Raw genomic sequence first — 16050 nt, forward strand, 5'->3', positions numbered from 1 at the left:
CCAGCAGGACTTTCTGCAGCTGGTAAAGTCCAAGCAGGACCTGAGGATCCCAGTGGTCTGAGTCAGAGTCGGAGAAGCGCACTAAGCACAGCTCGTCGTCTGCTGACACCTGAAAACCGGAGGAAGAACAGCATGAGAAGGTGAGAAGACCTCTGATTGCACATGCACATTCCTGAAATCTCACCCATCCATCCCAAAGAGGTTGTATTCAATCATGTTCAAGGTTACTTTGGTTTCCATTGCCAATCAACTTCCTCTGAGTTGTCATGAAACCAAGAGGTTGAATGTCCCCAGCCGAAACACCAGCAGAAGGTAAAGAAGATGTAAGGGAAGCATGAAGGCACCCCACTGATGGCTTGTAAAGGGTGTAACCCAGCATTTGCCCCATGACAGCTGGAATATGCTCTAGCAGACCCAAGCAACCCCTGAGTGCAGGAGTAAGCGGGTATCAAAGATGGATGGATGGATGAAGGCATTCTCTCTTCGCTATTTCGTCAAAAGGTTGCACTTTTGCCTTCAAAACGCAATGAAAGAAAAGAAGCTAGTATATTTTTTAGTGGCTAACATGTCCCTCAAGAGTCCGGTTGAACACTACAGTGCATCTCCATGCATCACTTGGAAGTAGGGTTGCCACCCAGCCTGTTTTTCGCAGAATTGTTCTTTTTTTTCACCACCTGTCCCGGGACAAATAAAATCTCTCCCGGGACACAATTTGTCCCGTTTTGTAGGGAAAACTACAAAACCTCATTTGATTTCCGTCTGTGGTCTAGATAGCGTTGCCAACCCTCCCGTAAAATATGCGATTGTCCCATATTTGGTAACTAAAAAACCTGTGCCGTAATGAACTGATACGGCACGCACTCCACTTTGTCCCATATATTTCGGGGAGCCCCCCCGTCGTCGACAGACTTGAGAGATCTCCACCCCCCCGAGATGTCCCGGATTTGAAACTCTATAGGAGATGGCAACCCTACTTGGAAGCCTGAAGCTTTAGCAACTGGGCTATGTCTGTTCGCATCTTTCCCCTTACAAGATTTGCCTCCCTTTTGCACAGGCTTTCTATGGGATCATTACTAGATTGATATGTGAAATAGATCTTAAGTATTGAGGAGACATCCATAAAGCATGTCAACTTAAAAAATTCAGATCACAGTCATTATTTTATAGTAATAATAATTGATTATAAATTCAGTTGGAAGATGCAAGTAACTTATGTTAAGTCAAAACTAACCCTAAGTATTGCTATTTTAAGTTAATCATTTTCTTAAAATGATTAACTTAATCAAAAAAAAGCAGAAACGTATTGAAGTGTCCTCACTCCCAGTGCTTGTTGATCTTTATGGTTTAATCTGTTTGAACTGTTATTGTTTAGTAAATGTTACTTTATCCTAGCGAAAAGAGCATTGTTAGGTTCTAGTGCAAGGAAGATTTTAATTTCCTTTCTTTCTTGATATTGTTCTTTCATTTGATCACATCTGCTGTGCCAATTGAATACGGTGTGAAAGAGGGTTCGTTGGTTGTTCCTCCTAATTCACAGCCTTTTGTGTTTAGGTAATTAGGTAATTCAGGGAGTGTTAATCTCTTTCATTTACATGGAACGACCAAATAAACATCTCAAACAGAAGCTCAAATGTGGGGTGCAGCCAACCTGAACTGTGGTGGAGTATAGAGCATGGGGAAGCGTCGCCACCAGTGACACCATCCAAATGGCCAAACTGGCCCACTTGGCACGAGCCACGGCAGCCCTGGGACGCTCCATCTTCAGCGAGGTCACCAGCGAGCGGTAGCGGGTCACGCTCATGGCAGTGAGGAAGAAGACGCTGGCGTACATGTTGAGCGTGGTGACCGAGCTCACGATCTTGCACATGACTCGGCCAAATGGCCAGCGGAAGTCCAGCAACGTGTCCAAGGCCCAAAACGGCAGGGTGAGGACAAACTGGAGGTCGGTGAGAGCCAGGCTCATCACGAAGCAGTCGATGGAAGAGTGGTGGTGACGATGGCCACGGGAGTGCAGTAGAAAGAGCGCCAGGGTGTTTCCGACCAGCCCCAGGACACACACCACCAGGTAGACCAGGGCAATCAGAACTCGCACCTGTTTGAAGCAAGCACACACAATGCAGCTGTGGCTTCATTTCATTTCATTTGAACAATTATGTTGATGCCCTTGAAAGAAAATCCTCAGCAACACTTACAGACAAGTTGGCGGTGTCTCCGTGCAGCTCCTGAGAGGACTCTTTGGACAAGATGTGGAGCCAGCAGTTTAGTGACAGGTTGTAGGTTGCCAGGTTGGACAGCGCTCCTGCAGGGCTGTCAAGTTTGAGCATCTCGCGCTCCTCGTCCTCGCAAACACTCAGTGCGGTCAGGGGGGCGGACGACGCGCTGCTGCTGTTGTTGCTCTGCATAATACTGCAGATTTTTTTTTTTTTTTTATTATTATTTATTTATTTATTTATTTATTTATGAATGAATTTATTTATTTTTAAGTCTACTTTAATTCTTATTTCCAAGGTCGATACTCTTAATTCCAAAAACGAAGCTGCGGAGCCAAATCAACCCAGCGTCCTGGATTTGAGTCTCAGCTCGAGAACCGACACGCAGGATTCAAGAGTACTTGAGCGCGTCTCTTGCGTCGCATTTTGCTCTCTTCGCACGCATATGGCAGGGAGAAAAAAGAAATTCCTCTGTGATTTCATAAATCCGTGTGAGCCACAGAGTTGGCGCTGAAGTGATGCCGTCTCCTCCTCCTCTTCCTTCGTCCTCCTCGTCCTCCTCTTCTACAGTGACAGCAGCCTTGAAGCGGCCGCTTTTATACCCGCCGCGTCTTTCCACCGCAGATCGATGGCGCGCCGCCTGCAACGCACCGATACGCGGTGATCGTGTTTCTTGGTGCGGTTAACGGCAGGAATAGGCAGGGACGACGGTCCTGCTACGACCGGGAACTTTTAGTTTATCTTGAAAGTGCCTTTTGAAAGGCTTAAAGCGAAGGGAAGGCGTGTGTAGTGGGGGATATTTGTGTGGCACAACATTTAAGGGGTAAAATATGGATAGGAGTAAATAATTTGACTCGTTTGTTTTAATAAAAGCTCGAAGCATGTCTATCTGTGTATATGGTGTTTGTGGAATGACCACTAGGATCTTTGGACCTTCTTTGACAGAATATCTTCCTTAACTTTTCATGGCATAGCCTAAATATATATGTATGTGCTGGAGACTATGCTCCTATAGATCTTGATCTATATTTCACAGGTGTGTTGACTGTCTATCCACGATGCCAATCTTCCCGTTGGATCTCTCTTGAATTGAGACCCAAGGCCATATGAGGAGCTACAGATGGCTTGTGAACTGTTTGCCATATTGAGGAGACCATTTGGAGCTCCATGACATTGCTTTTCATCCTGCCTGCTGGGTAGAAGAAGGTCGTCTAGGAATTGCACCAACAACCATGTTGACCACATTCAAAGACACATCAGTCACTTTCCTTCAGCATTATGATGCTGGGTTTGACCAGTATGCCTGAAAACAACCTCCCACCTCTCCATATTTGAATTTGAATTGAATTTTATATTCGTTTACATTGTAAATTAAAGCAATCTTGTGCAATCAACTACAAAAAGTATATATTTATAAAACAAACTAACACAATAAACAACTACAACAACAACAGCAAAAAAAACCCTTCCAAAACAAATTTGCACAACCAGGTACATTCACATTTTTTTTTAAACAACTGTTAACGAAAAAAGGAGTAGGCTGAAGCTGAAGCTTATTTTTGCCTGTCCTATGTCGGCAAAAATAAGCATACCTCTCCATATCTTCACATATCCAGCTAATCATGGCTGCTGCTGATGTGTCCAAATATCACCTTTAATATTTCAGCACGTCACGTGACATGGGGTAAATTACACATGATGGTATTTTCAGAAAGGTTCCCTTATCTTGCAGCAATTGGTTCACATCCACCACTATACTGATGCACATCAGAGGAATGATAAATGAGATTTCACACAGTAAGGGAGCCGCTGTGCCATTTGCATTTCTCATAGGTCACAGTGCTGTTGGCATTGGTGCTCTCAATGCGCCGCCTTTGGGCAGCTGTGTGTGCATGGAAGAGAGTGCGACAAGGAAAGCACAACAGAAAACAACAATTTAATTTGCAGACACTTTTCTCTAAGGCTCATTAATTAGTTGTGCTCAATCAGATGGAAAGATGGGAGAGGTCTTGATGCAAAGCGTCATGTTGTAGATGCTGAGGGGTCACACCAGGTGCAATCTGTATCAGTCATCCTGCTATCATTTCTCCTGTTGTTTAAAACCATGGCGTTCAGATGTGCAGAAGAGGGATGTGAAATTCCAGAAGTGTTTTTGGTGACTCACTATCTTCACCTAACTTTGATTTGATTTCCAGGATTTCCTGTCAGGTTGAATAGTGTGTTCTGTTCAACAGAGTGCTCTGGCAACACTTCTTTGAAGTTTAACAGGTATTTGTGAAGTGCCTAATTTCAGCCGTCAGTCGTGTCTCAGAAGTTTTCCATCAGGCAGGCAGGCAGGATATTGGGCGTGATCTACACGGCATTGATCAAAGAGACGCCATCCCATCCGGGATGTTTGGGATGATCCGGCATGCCAAACATTTTCCTCTGCTTTGCTGCAGGCCATGAAATGTAGCAGTCAAATGTGCACAAATAAATTCTCCATACACTTTTCAGATTTTCCTGATTTTAAGCAGCTCATTTTCAGTAATAACTCTCTGCATATATGTATATATGCATAGATATGAATGTGTATATATATATACTGTGTGTGTGTGTGTGTGTGTGTTTATACACACATATATACACACTTTATATATATGTACATATATCTAAACACACACGCATATATGTATGTATGTACGTACGTATGTAACAGTATGTATGTATGTCTTGAACATTTTCCAAGCTTTCCACAATAATTGATTTGTAGTAAGGCAGGACACAGGACATGGGGTAAATGGAAAGTGACACACAAGAAGGAGGAGGGGAGTTTAGAAATCAGAGACCGCTGAGCTGAAGGAAGGAAGGAACTGCAAACAAAGAAGAACGAAGGAGCTGAAGCAGAAATTGAGTGAGAAGTGAGCCAAGCAAAGAAAGGATAAGAAAAGTGAATTGGGAAAACAAATTGTCAGCGTCAACTGGAGGTAGCGCAATCATGGAGCGGTTTAAGGAGGAAGAGGATTGAGTTATGTGGAACAGGCAGACGGTCACGTGTTTGGAAGCAACAAAGCCCTTTCCTCGGAATGGCTCAAAGCCTCCCCGGCCTTCTCACATATTGATTTCTAAATCAGGACTTATTTACATTTTGAGTTGTTGGTTCATAATTTTTGTTTGAAAGTCAACCTATGTTTATAGAATTGTTTGTTGATATATAGTTTTTTTTTTTTTTTGATTTGACTCAGTTTCTATGATTATCTGAAAATTGATAAGTTGTAATTGTTGTCACACTGCGGTGAGGTTGCGTCTTGTCTTGGTGTTGCTTGTCATTTCCTGTTTTATTTTGACACCCTTACTAACCTTCCTCTCGTTTCAGATCACTTCCCCCTCCTCATGTGCCACCTGTGCGTCTGACCCAGTTACCCATTGCCTCCACCTGTGCCTCATCACCTCATGTGTTTAAATAGTCTGTGTCTCCCTTGTCTTGTCTTGTGTCGTCACGTCCCTGCCACAGCCCAAGAAAAACTCACAGTAAGCCGGTTCCTCCTCGAAGGCGAGTGATTTTTGTTCTTGATAAATTTTTGTTCTTAGTCAAAGTTTGTTAATTGTTTCTGAGATTCTGTTATTTAGCCCCTCTTAGAGAGTGATATTTCGTTTCTACTTTATTCGCCCCTTTTGCATGTACAATTCACTATTCAATTGTACAATAAAAGTCTTTGTCTCTCACTACCCTCTGTGTCTCACTACCCTTACATAGTGATTAATTAGGCCGTGTGAGTGTGTGTGTGTGCGTGCGTGTGTGTGTGTGAGAACAAGGGGCATATCAAGGATGCATTTAAAGCTTTATTCCTCACTTTCGTTGACAAGAGGGGATCTCTTGTCAGTGCTAATCTGATCTGCAGCAGCTCCCCTGGAAATGTATGAATTAGCAAGTGAAGCCCTGCTCAAGGACATCTATGCAGCTGATAATGAGGAAAGGAGAGCGTGCTGTGACTCGCTATGCTCGATACCGGCAACCTCGGCAGCGCTGTCTGAAAATAAAAACAATGCAGCATTTCCACTATTTAAAGAAACGTGTTGGTGTTGCTGACTTCATTTGAGTTAAATCATGGTTGGCAGGCCTTGAAGAAAAAAATTTAATTCATACTGGCCTCATAGTTTGCCTGCACAGACTGGAAAAGCAGCGGAACTCATTACAGAACGTTATACTATCCATACAGTGAGGCGTCAGCGCTACCTGTTGCTACCTGTCACTTGCTGTGACTAATTTTTGTCAAAGATGGGATCATGTGAAATTGGCACAGTGTGGATTTTACCGACTGAACAATCTTGGGCAATCAGATGACCAGGGAAGAATGTGAATGTCACTGGCTGTCTGGTTTTCTTCACCCGACCTCATAAAGCTACATGACATGTCAGTAATTCTGTATCCCTGAAAAGACAATGCCAGAGTAACTGATGCATGAATTCCATTTTCTGTTGTTTGACAAATTCCACTGTGACAGTTGGTGTGAAAGTGAAGCCGTTCCACCGACGTCGTCCTATCAAGAAAACTGGGGGGACGAAGGGGGGGAGGTGCACTGATGGGCTGCTCTGTCCGCATCTCCAGCAAGGAGCCGACACTGATAGAGCAGTCAGAGTGCTCATTTGGATGCTGCACTATAGCAGCACTGAGAGTCTCTACGGTTGGGGGCTCGGTCCAGGGTCAGAGCTTCTCCGGAAGGTCGTCCTGAAGACCTCTGGAGATGGTGGAGAGAGGATGCGAGGGGGGATCTCGCACTTCACCCACCCACTGCAGCGAGCGAGACGCCACCGCTGGAGCAGGAGGAAGAGGAAAGGGAGCGTGTTACAGCGTGTGTTTCTGTAGAGCGTGTGCGTGTGTGTGTGTGCACGACTGCGTACCCATGGACTGTGTGTACTCCTGCCGACCCATCAGGCTGTAAGGTTCTGGCCGGAGATTTGAAGAAATGAGCAGGGAGAAGGACAGGAGCAAAACCTGAACGCGTGAGGGCAGAAAGAGAGAAAAGGGAGCTGTTAGACAGAATTGACACGCACTCTGCACAACACATGAGACCGGGTGCTGTTCAAACTGGATTAAAAGCATTGAGGGGCAAAAGAAGGCAGCAATTCACAGCACAGCGTTTTTTTTCTCTCTCAATGATGCGCTCAATTCAACGACCTGCGCAATGTTGTGCTCTGACCCATATTCATAATTTACACGTCGCAGGTCACGCTGTCCAATTGTGTGAATGATGTACACGTGTGTGTCGGGCTCGGCTCTCTCACCAGGATGCAGGTCCCTTTACGCGCTGTCTTGCCAGAGCCGCTGGGGAGGAGAGCCTGTAGCCGGGTTAGTTGCTCCAGCAAAGCGCTGCAGCACAAACGCACAGGAAGATGAAAGAGCCCGTGTTAGTTTTTTTTTACAAGAAGCGGGAGGGGGGGCCTAGCTGTTCGGTAAATATTGAATCAATTCTTTTTCGTGTCTGTGATCACCACTGTCAAGCAAAGGAAGTATAAAGAGCAGAAGAAGGAGCAGGAGCGAGGCAGCGGCAAAATATACACTGGCCTTGACCTGGCTTTTTCATTTCAAGTCTGTCAGCATCGCAACAGAAGGAAGCTTAATGAGGTGGTGGAGCGAAGAGTGGAAAGTGTCACGGAATATTGTGCCTGACGATGTGGGTTTAAAATTGGATGCTCTTTGCATTCTGGTAATTTTACGCTGAGCTTTGGCTGATAAATTGTTCTTAACCAGCTTGCCAGCATTGGAGAGACAGAGACCCAGTCCAGAGAGAAAATTGTCATCCAGAATCATTTTTAAGAATAAATAAATAAGAGGCAAGGTGTAATTTGGCACACAACAGAAGGAACAGGAGAGACATAAAGACAAGGCCTGTTCTGAAGACAATATTTTCTAGGCTTCAGATCTTTTTGTCCCCAAATAGACTCAGCAACAACTTCAAAAACGGGTTAAATGCAAACTGTTCATCATGATCAACTCCAGCAGTGTTTTTGACCCTTAACACTTTTGACACTTGTTGTCCTGACAGCATCTGAAGCAGTCCGATCTGCAGCTGTCATCGTGTTTTGTTAATTTGCAGGGGCGTACGAGTTTGATCGATGGTGGCATTGGATCATGAATTGATCTGTCACTCAATTTTTAGTTGCCTGCTAATTAACCTCTTGAATTAAAAACAACATCAAGGTCAACAGCGTGTGGGCCAGTCCAACGGCTGACTCACTTGTTGGTCTCCTCCAGCTGCTGGATCTTCCTCTGCAGCTGCAGGTTGTTGGCGCTACACACAGACATCCTGCAGAAGCACATCACAATCATCTTTTAGAGAAGAATCGGATCAAATATTACAGTTTTGTGTTGTTGTTGTTGTCTTTGCTAATTATCCGTCTGCTGAGAGTTATCTCACAGCCAATCCCGTACTCCAGCACTTCCGTCTTCTTCCAACCCCCCTGAGTTTCATTTTTGGTTACGGTGAATCACTCTAATCTCCATTATGGCGTCCCGGAATCGAGCTGAATCACAGCTGATAATGATGACACTCTGATAAACTCAGATTGTCTCTGAATTAATTACTAACAAATGCTGACTCTACTTTTCACCAGCAGTCTCACACAATCATAAAACTATTGAGAGCCAGAGGCATCAGACCTCCAAACAACACCAGTGTGTAAAGTTTGGTAATTATTGGTCAATATATTTTTATATGTCAAATGTTTTGGGCAGTTGTAGGCCAGCAGAGTCGTCTTGAGCTCTGAAATGTCATTGATGAAGCGGGACGTCACCAGAGTTTCCCGCTTTACCAACTGTTACATGTGGAGATCTCGTATCTCATTTCGCTTCTTCTTCTTATTTCTAAATGTTAGTCCTGCTGTTAAGCTGAACTAGTGCTCATAACAACCCAGGCGTGCTCTGACACGAGAAGCCACCAGAATTGTATCATGCCGCTGCTTTTTCCTTTGCTAGGATGCTCTCTATGAGTCAAGCGGCACGGTCTGTGGAGGTGTGATGAGCTGGAGCAGCCAACGAGTGGGAGGCCAGCAGGATGAACAAATTCTGTGACAAAAGCCTCTTTTTTTTTTTTCCACCCCATTTTTTGTTGCTCTTGTGCTCGTTGAGAACAAGCTGGGGGCAGAAGAGAGGAGGAGGAGGAGGAAGAAGAAGACGACTAAATCAAGCTGTGTGTACCCTGGATCTTTTTTTTTTTTTCATTCTTTTTTTTTGCTGCAGCATTTCTGGTTCACACATAAGCATGACTGAGTGATGAGTGATGACTGTGAACGTGTATGTGCCAAGGTATATATATATATATATATACATATATATATATATATATATATGTATATATATATATATATATATATATATATATATGTATATATATATATATATATATATATATATATGTATATATATATATATATATATATATATATATATACATATACACACACATTTGTGTTTGAAGAGTTTTCTGATAACTTTGCTGCATTTTGCTGATCACTCCTGTATTTTCATTAACAAACTTTCATTAACAGCTCTTAGAAGCAATTTTCTGACTGAAAACAACGTTAATTCATCTGAGCAGGACGTTAAAATATTTTCCCTCCACCCATCACAAATTAAGTCTTACTTTATGAAAGATAAATCAACTACTCTCAACATAATTTGAACCAAAGTCAAGGTCAACATCATTATGCCCAGTGAGAGGAAATTCACTTGCTCACACACGTCTCAAGAACCATTTCAAGAGCTCATTTTATAAAAGAAAAATGCAAGTGAAAGAAGAGGAGGCTGAAGAGTTTCCTGAGGGACATTAAGTAAATAAAGTGTATGAAGAAAATGGAGCTCAATTCAACTTCTTTTAAAGCAGTATAAACAATACGCAGATTTAAGTTTATTTTGTGTGTGTGTGTGTGTGTGTGTGTGTTTCAGTGTGTGTGTGTTTCAGATGTCATGTGCTTACCTCCCCTCGAGACTGTCAATATATTCCCTTCTCTTCTTTCGGCTCTCCTGGGCTGAGCGCTTGTTGCGGATTTTCCGCCGGATCTTCTTCAAAACTCTCTCTTCAGACTTGTCAGGAAGATGAAACGCATGAGAGGACGGGGTCAGGATCCAGTCAAGAAGAAGAAGAGGAGTGAAAAGAAGAGCATTAAATAAAGAAAAAAGAACTGGGTTGAATGAGAGCAGAGGGGACGCAAACTGGCAGCAGAAGCCTGACTGGGGATACAGAGTTAGATTTAGATCTGCGTGTGTGTGTGTGTGTGTGTGTGTGTGTGTGTGTGTGTGTGTGTGTGTGTGTGTGTGTGTCCTACATAGTGCTGTGTTCAGTGTGCCTCTGCCAGTACCTTGGACAGGGGCAGTTTGTTGGACAAGTTCACTCCCTCTTTAGCCAGAAGTTTCTTCTCATCATCGTTGAGTACGAGCTCCTGCAGGGAATTCTGGGGCATTTGCTTCGCCTGTGAACCAGACGGACAGAGTCATTCAGCATTTATTCCACAGTGGGGGTGTATTTGGTCCGTGAGGCCCTTGTGAAAAAAAAAAAATCTCGGCAGGCAGGTCCAGTTACCTCATGCTGTGCTATTGTCACTAGTAGCGGAAAATACATTTCAGGATGGAATGGTTCTTACTGTGTGTCCCAGGTTAGAAAGCAGCAAGTCTTTGACTGTGAGGCTCTGAGATGATAACACAGGTGCTGGTTGGGTCTTAGTGAGGTAGTACGCTATTCCAAATTGCTCCTGGAGGTCACCGGACTCCCACCCTGCACACACGAGCAGCCAAACAGCAGGCGATGATGCAGGAAAATCGCCACTTTTTTTTAGTTCAAACAACACACAATATTCCACCTCTGCATCTGCAGCACCCCGTCGTTCTTCAGAAAAGAAAAATAACACACGCAGGTTGAAATGTACGTCAGTGTGTTTTTTAAAAGCTATTATTTTGAAAAAGGGGGTCATGATTGAAGAGCTGCACTCAAAAGGCAGTTTCCTATTGTTATGAAGAACTCACGTCCAGTCCGGAAGGGTTCATTATGCAGGTGAATTTACAATTATGAATCTTAGGAAAACAGATATAAAACCATTTAAGTTAGAAAAACTGCATTGAACAAATTATTCCCTCTTTAAGAAGCACTCCTAACAGTTACATGTATATATTGGTGTCTTCTGCAAGAGACACTTCAAACCAAGTCAGAGGACCTTGTCATACAACAGTTGTTGAAGCGACCACACACACAAATTCATGCAAATGAAAGATCTGAAATATGAAAGTGAAAATCTAGTATTCCCAGGTAAAAATTGTCAGTGCAAAGCCGTTCTAGTATTGTGGCGTGCAAGGCAACAGTTTTGGTTGCACTCATTCAGTATCAACAACTGTTTACCTTGTGTCTCACTACACACAAAATTAGTCATGGACGCCAGGTTCCCCAAATCACGTTCCAGCTTTTGCTTCCCTTTTCTTTTTCTTTGCTCTTTTTTTGAAGAGCAGGTAAGCTCATTTCAACATAATTCCAAAGCAGGTCTCACCGAGATCTATGGACACGTATGGTGTTGTTTCATTGGGTGGTGGCTGATACTCCAGAGTAGAAGGTGGATGAAAAGTCTTTGGGCCAAAGTCCTGAAAAGCCTTGCAGGAGGGTAGCGGAAGGCTCGCGCTGGGTTCTGCCACCGGTTCGTCATTAATGCCGCTGTCCGTCGTGCAGGGAGACCACAGTGGGGACGCTGCGGTGGAGGAGTCGCTCTCACCCAGCAGAACATCCAGGAAATCATCACTTGGACTTCCCTCAAGGCTCAGGGTCTGTAGAGCGCAGACATGAGAGCGAGTTAGCTGCCATCTTGCACCACCATATTTGTAAGGAAGCCGATGTGCACAATCAAGAACACTTGCGCCCTTAAATGACCCAACCAAGACGTATGTAGAACATGAGGCATCCAGGTTTGTGTGTGCAGTCCACCATAGTTCACTGGCAAGCTCGGGAGAGGGAGGGTGAGCGGGTGAGCGCTGCAATCTAAAATGTTACCACTGGATGTCGCTGTTTCTTCTCAAAATCTCCAAATATCTATCTATCTATCTATCTATCTATCTATCTATCTATCTATCTATCTATCTAAACATGTTTTTTCCCCTAGAGGTTGATGGAGTTTTTTAGATAAATAATTGTAAACACTCCAGTATAGTGCAGTCCAAGAGAAAAATAAAGACCTGAAGATGGGTAAATTAAGAGATCTTTAAGCAAACACTTCCCCCATCTCACACCCATTCTCTAAATTTTGCACATTCTCTAAATTTGTAGTGGCTCCCCACTCTCTGTGCCAGACTTACGTCATGACTTGTGGTCCATAGTTGGTTTCTGTTGCAGTATGAGTTCTCGTTTGCACTGCTGAGCAGCAGGTCAGCCAGGTCCAATCCACAGTTCACCTGGAACGGACAAAAAAAATAACAAAACTCTGACTTATAGGTTTCAGAGTAAAGGTGCTCCTGTGTTTCCCACTGGGCTCATCGAGGCGTGGCAGCCTCGGTTTGCTCAGGCCTGTTTGTCAGAGCTGTCTTAGATCACACACACACACACACACACACACACTTACCTTGTCTGCAGTTAGAGTCATAATTCCAATATTAATAACGGTACCAAGTGATGAAAATTCAAAAAAGAAACCTCAACTATTTAGTAACAGCAGAAAAAATGCAGCTCAGTTCATGTTCATGTCCTCTCTGTCTCCTACGTCTGGGAGACTCTGCTGTAAAGAACCAAGCTGATATGCCATATCATGCTGCTGAATTCCCCCGAACCCTGCTGATGATTATCCAATCCAGTGTTTGTCAGAGAACTGACACAACCAATCAGCAATCAGAAGACTCCCTCACAGATTAGTCACTCAAAATTGGCTTGCAGATGTTCTGGAGTGGCCTTTAATGTCATCATGACTGTCAGGATTGGCTCTGCATGTAGTTTCACATTCATTTTTCATTTGGCTACATAAGGTGGCGCGTTCTGCATTTGATTTTTTGATTTTTTTTTTATAAGCACATTCAAGCACAATGGGAGAATAAAGATTTAGGTCTTTTGATTTACCATTGTCTAAAGACAATTCTTGCAATTCTTCCATATGATACAAATAAGTCACTGCCATTTCTTCCACTTATTCATTGTCTAATATTCACCCTTTTAAAAAAATATATATACATAAATCATCTAAGCATTTTGTTTTTCACCCAGTCACCTGTTGTAAGACAGCAGTAACCCATCCATAGCCACCTGAGGCTAGTTTCAAAAAGGAGTCCTTCTAATGTACCAGAAAGATAAGACGCCATATATCATGCAGATTGATAGCACTCTGTGAAACACTCATGCTTTAAAAACAACTCCCATTGGGGAGGAGCTCCATCTGCATGTAACCAAGGTCCAGCTACCTTAGTCCTGAGAGCCCATGTTATTGAAATTATGTGCAGGGCTTTAACTAGGACAACAGAGAGTGAAGGCTGGTAGATTAAACCAAATAAATGCAGATGGCCAACACCCAGTCCCTGAAATTTGCAATAATTTGAAGAAACTGACTGAGAGTTGTTTTCCATGACATGTCCTCACCTGCCAGCCCTAGACTTTCCCAGGAAACTGTAGCGACTGTGTCTCAGGAGGTAGAGTGGGTTGCCCAAAAGACCGCAAGGTTGGCGGTTCAAATCCCGCTCCATCCCAGTCTGTCGTTGTGTCCTTGGGGAAGACACTTAACCCTAAATTGCTCCCAATGGGGCTGGCGGCGCCTTGCATGGCAGCAGCCAACCATTGGTGTTTATGTGTGTGAGTGAATGGGTGAATGAGGGGCCCTTTTAAAGTGCTTTGGGGAAGCGCAGTCCATTTGCCATTTCTACCTTGGACGACCAGGAAACAGTATCCCCCAGCTCGCCAGTGTCTCTGGGACTCTGAGACAAAGATTCTCCTGGAGACGCAGAGAGCAAAGATGGTTTTCCTGTCAGTCACTTTTGTCTTGTCGTTTTCCTGTGCCGCTTCTCGTTGTGGCTTTGGGCTTTCTAAGAGGCAGTATTAGTCACGAATCACAGCTTTGCAGGTAGCAAGCGTTTGAGTAATCTTTGCTGAAGCCACATTGGAGTGAAGTGTGTTGTCTAGTAAGAAAAAGCCCTCATCGTTGATCTTTCTTACTTTCTTTGAAATGCTGCCCTAGGACGAATCTTGTCAGCAGCAGCAGTTTGCTTCAGCTTACAGTTTCTTCATCTGAGCCTTTTAAAGGCAGCTAGCTTTGCTGCCGCTGCTGCTTCCACTTTTCTGTTCTAATACATCTGAAAGAATGTTGTTATGGAATCTGATTCCTCTTCTCTTTTCGAGGTTGGCCAGATGGATGACTGATATTTTTACCTTGAAACCTGAGCAACACCTGCAGCAGGTCAGCCATCCTCAGAGCAACCCCTCTATCCAAGACTGATGATGAAAAAAACCCAGCAATCACTGATGTTTGAAAGGAGTCTATTTACATGTGTGTGGCACCTTGCGCTTGTTAACACTGTTTGCCTTGGACAGTATTATGTTAGAACAGAACTTCACATCACTCCTCTTTTCCTCCTTTGTGGCTGGTGTAGTGGGCCAACTGAGTGTCACCTCAATGTAGTTTGTTCTGACTGAAACCCAGTCGGCTCCTAAGTCTGGTGCTGTGAGATGTTCACAGGTGAAGACGCACTCCAGCCTCAGAAAAAAAAAAAAGTAATAAATAAAAAATATCCAAAAATATGTATTTGACTTTTGACAAGTCATTTGATCAAAATAGTTTCCACCTTCCCGAAGGAGTCTGTCAGAGGCTTTCAAATCTTTCTTAGGTCGATTTAGATTTTTCTCAAAATGGGTTCTTTTTTATTGGAAAACTCTGCCGAACTTTCTTTGAGTCAGTCAATAACATACCGTTTCTGTTTGTCGAGTTGGACAATAAATATTTTTCCCCTGTTGCTTTGCTTAGCAGAATGACCTCTCTGCTGCCTCACTCTATCTTTATTGCCACAATTAGGAGCATCTGTTTCACTCTCCTTCTGTGCATAGAGACACCATTATGTAATATGTTCTGCTGTTGTTCTCTTGTGTAACAACATTGGGAGAATATGCAGACTTGCAAAGACATATCTGACTATTATCACAGTGGGGAGGAGTTTTTTTGCAATGTTTTTAATTGTGAATTTATCACATTCTTCTCTATTGGGGAATCAACAGTCTGTCTTTCTTAAAACACATATCCTTAACATTTTCCATACATCAGTGCCTCCAGTCTTAAACCTCCAACAGAAACAGACTCGTCTCTATGTAAGGTTCCAGTCCCTGCCTTAAATAATTGAGTGTCATTTTCTTCTATTTTCAGCAAATTTTACATTTTTATCAGTGTTCCTTATTGTTTTTTTCATTTTTAGTTTCTTCTTCTGCATTTACTAAAACATTAAAAAGGGCCCAAAGTTGGTAGTGGGAATTAATACATAGCTAGAGACCCTTATAATTATGTGTCTAGATTAATGTTTTACAGCTCATAGGCTTTTGGTCCCTGTTTGGAATGTGAGACATGAATTTTTAATCGTAATCCCCACAGCTGGTAAGTCAGAATGAAGGTTCAAGGTTGTTTGAGCTCATCCTGAAGCTGATTGGAGGAAGACTTTCACTGATTCATTCGCTTCTTCAGAATGGTTTGATGGATAAGTTTCCTGAATAAACGTTTCCATACTGGCCCTGACAGTGCTGTGCTTCTGCCTCTTCAGAGTGTCTGCTACACTGAAAACAGCTTACCCATGGCAAAGAGTCCAGTACTATCAGTATCAGTGCTCTGTGCACTGCATATCATGTGGACTACTGTTATCTTTATTGTTGTT

At 43.3% G+C, this 16050-nt stretch overlaps 2 protein-coding genes across 3 annotated transcripts in view; both read right to left on the reverse strand.

Moving 5' to 3' along the window:
• LOC142885049 (relaxin-3 receptor 1-like) overlaps positions 1 to 2441 on the reverse strand; it is a 3184-nt gene extending 743 nt beyond the window's left edge. Inside the window, exons 1-3 of the mRNA XM_076021143.1 lie at positions 2193 to 2441; positions 1649 to 2092; positions 1 to 109 (exon numbers count right to left, since the gene is read on the reverse strand). The exon at positions 1 to 109 is cut by the window's left edge and continues 743 nt beyond it. Coding sequence (XP_075877258.1) covers positions 1 to 109; positions 1649 to 2092; positions 2193 to 2402 — 763 coding nt within the window. The 5' untranslated portion in view covers positions 2403 to 2441. The remainder of the gene's footprint in view (positions 110 to 1648; positions 2093 to 2192) is intronic.
• A 3879-nt stretch (positions 2442 to 6320) lies between these two features.
• Positions 6321 to 12954, reverse strand: LOC142885051 (cyclic AMP-responsive element-binding protein 3-like protein 3-A). 2 transcript variants are annotated; one of them, XM_076021144.1, is made up of 10 exons: positions 12783 to 12946; positions 12520 to 12615; positions 11724 to 11994; positions 10830 to 10960; positions 10548 to 10658; positions 10166 to 10272; positions 8429 to 8497; positions 7476 to 7560; positions 7092 to 7185; positions 6321 to 7004 (listed from the first exon to the last, which is right to left on the reverse strand). In XM_076021144.1, exons 1-10 carry the CDS (start codon positions 12801 to 12803, stop codon positions 6895 to 6897), a joined length of 1095 nt encoding a protein of 364 aa, XP_075877259.1. In that variant the 5' UTR covers positions 12804 to 12946; the 3' UTR covers positions 6321 to 6894. The 2 variants fall into 2 exon arrangements, 1 of the variants encoding a protein (XP_075877259.1); XR_012926236.1 differs by lacking the exons at positions 6321 to 7004; positions 7092 to 7185 and having other exon boundaries at positions 7481 to 7560; positions 8429 to 9324; positions 12783 to 12954.
• Positions 12955 to 16050: the final 3096 nt, after the last annotated feature.

Source organism: Nelusetta ayraudi, unplaced genomic scaffold (genome assembly GCF_046127955.1).
Source record: "Nelusetta ayraudi isolate G7.1 ecotype Tasmania unplaced genomic scaffold, CSIRO-AGI_Nayr_v1 ptg000011l, whole genome shotgun sequence".
NCBI lineage: Eukaryota > Metazoa > Chordata > Actinopteri > Tetraodontiformes > Monacanthidae > Nelusetta > Nelusetta ayraudi.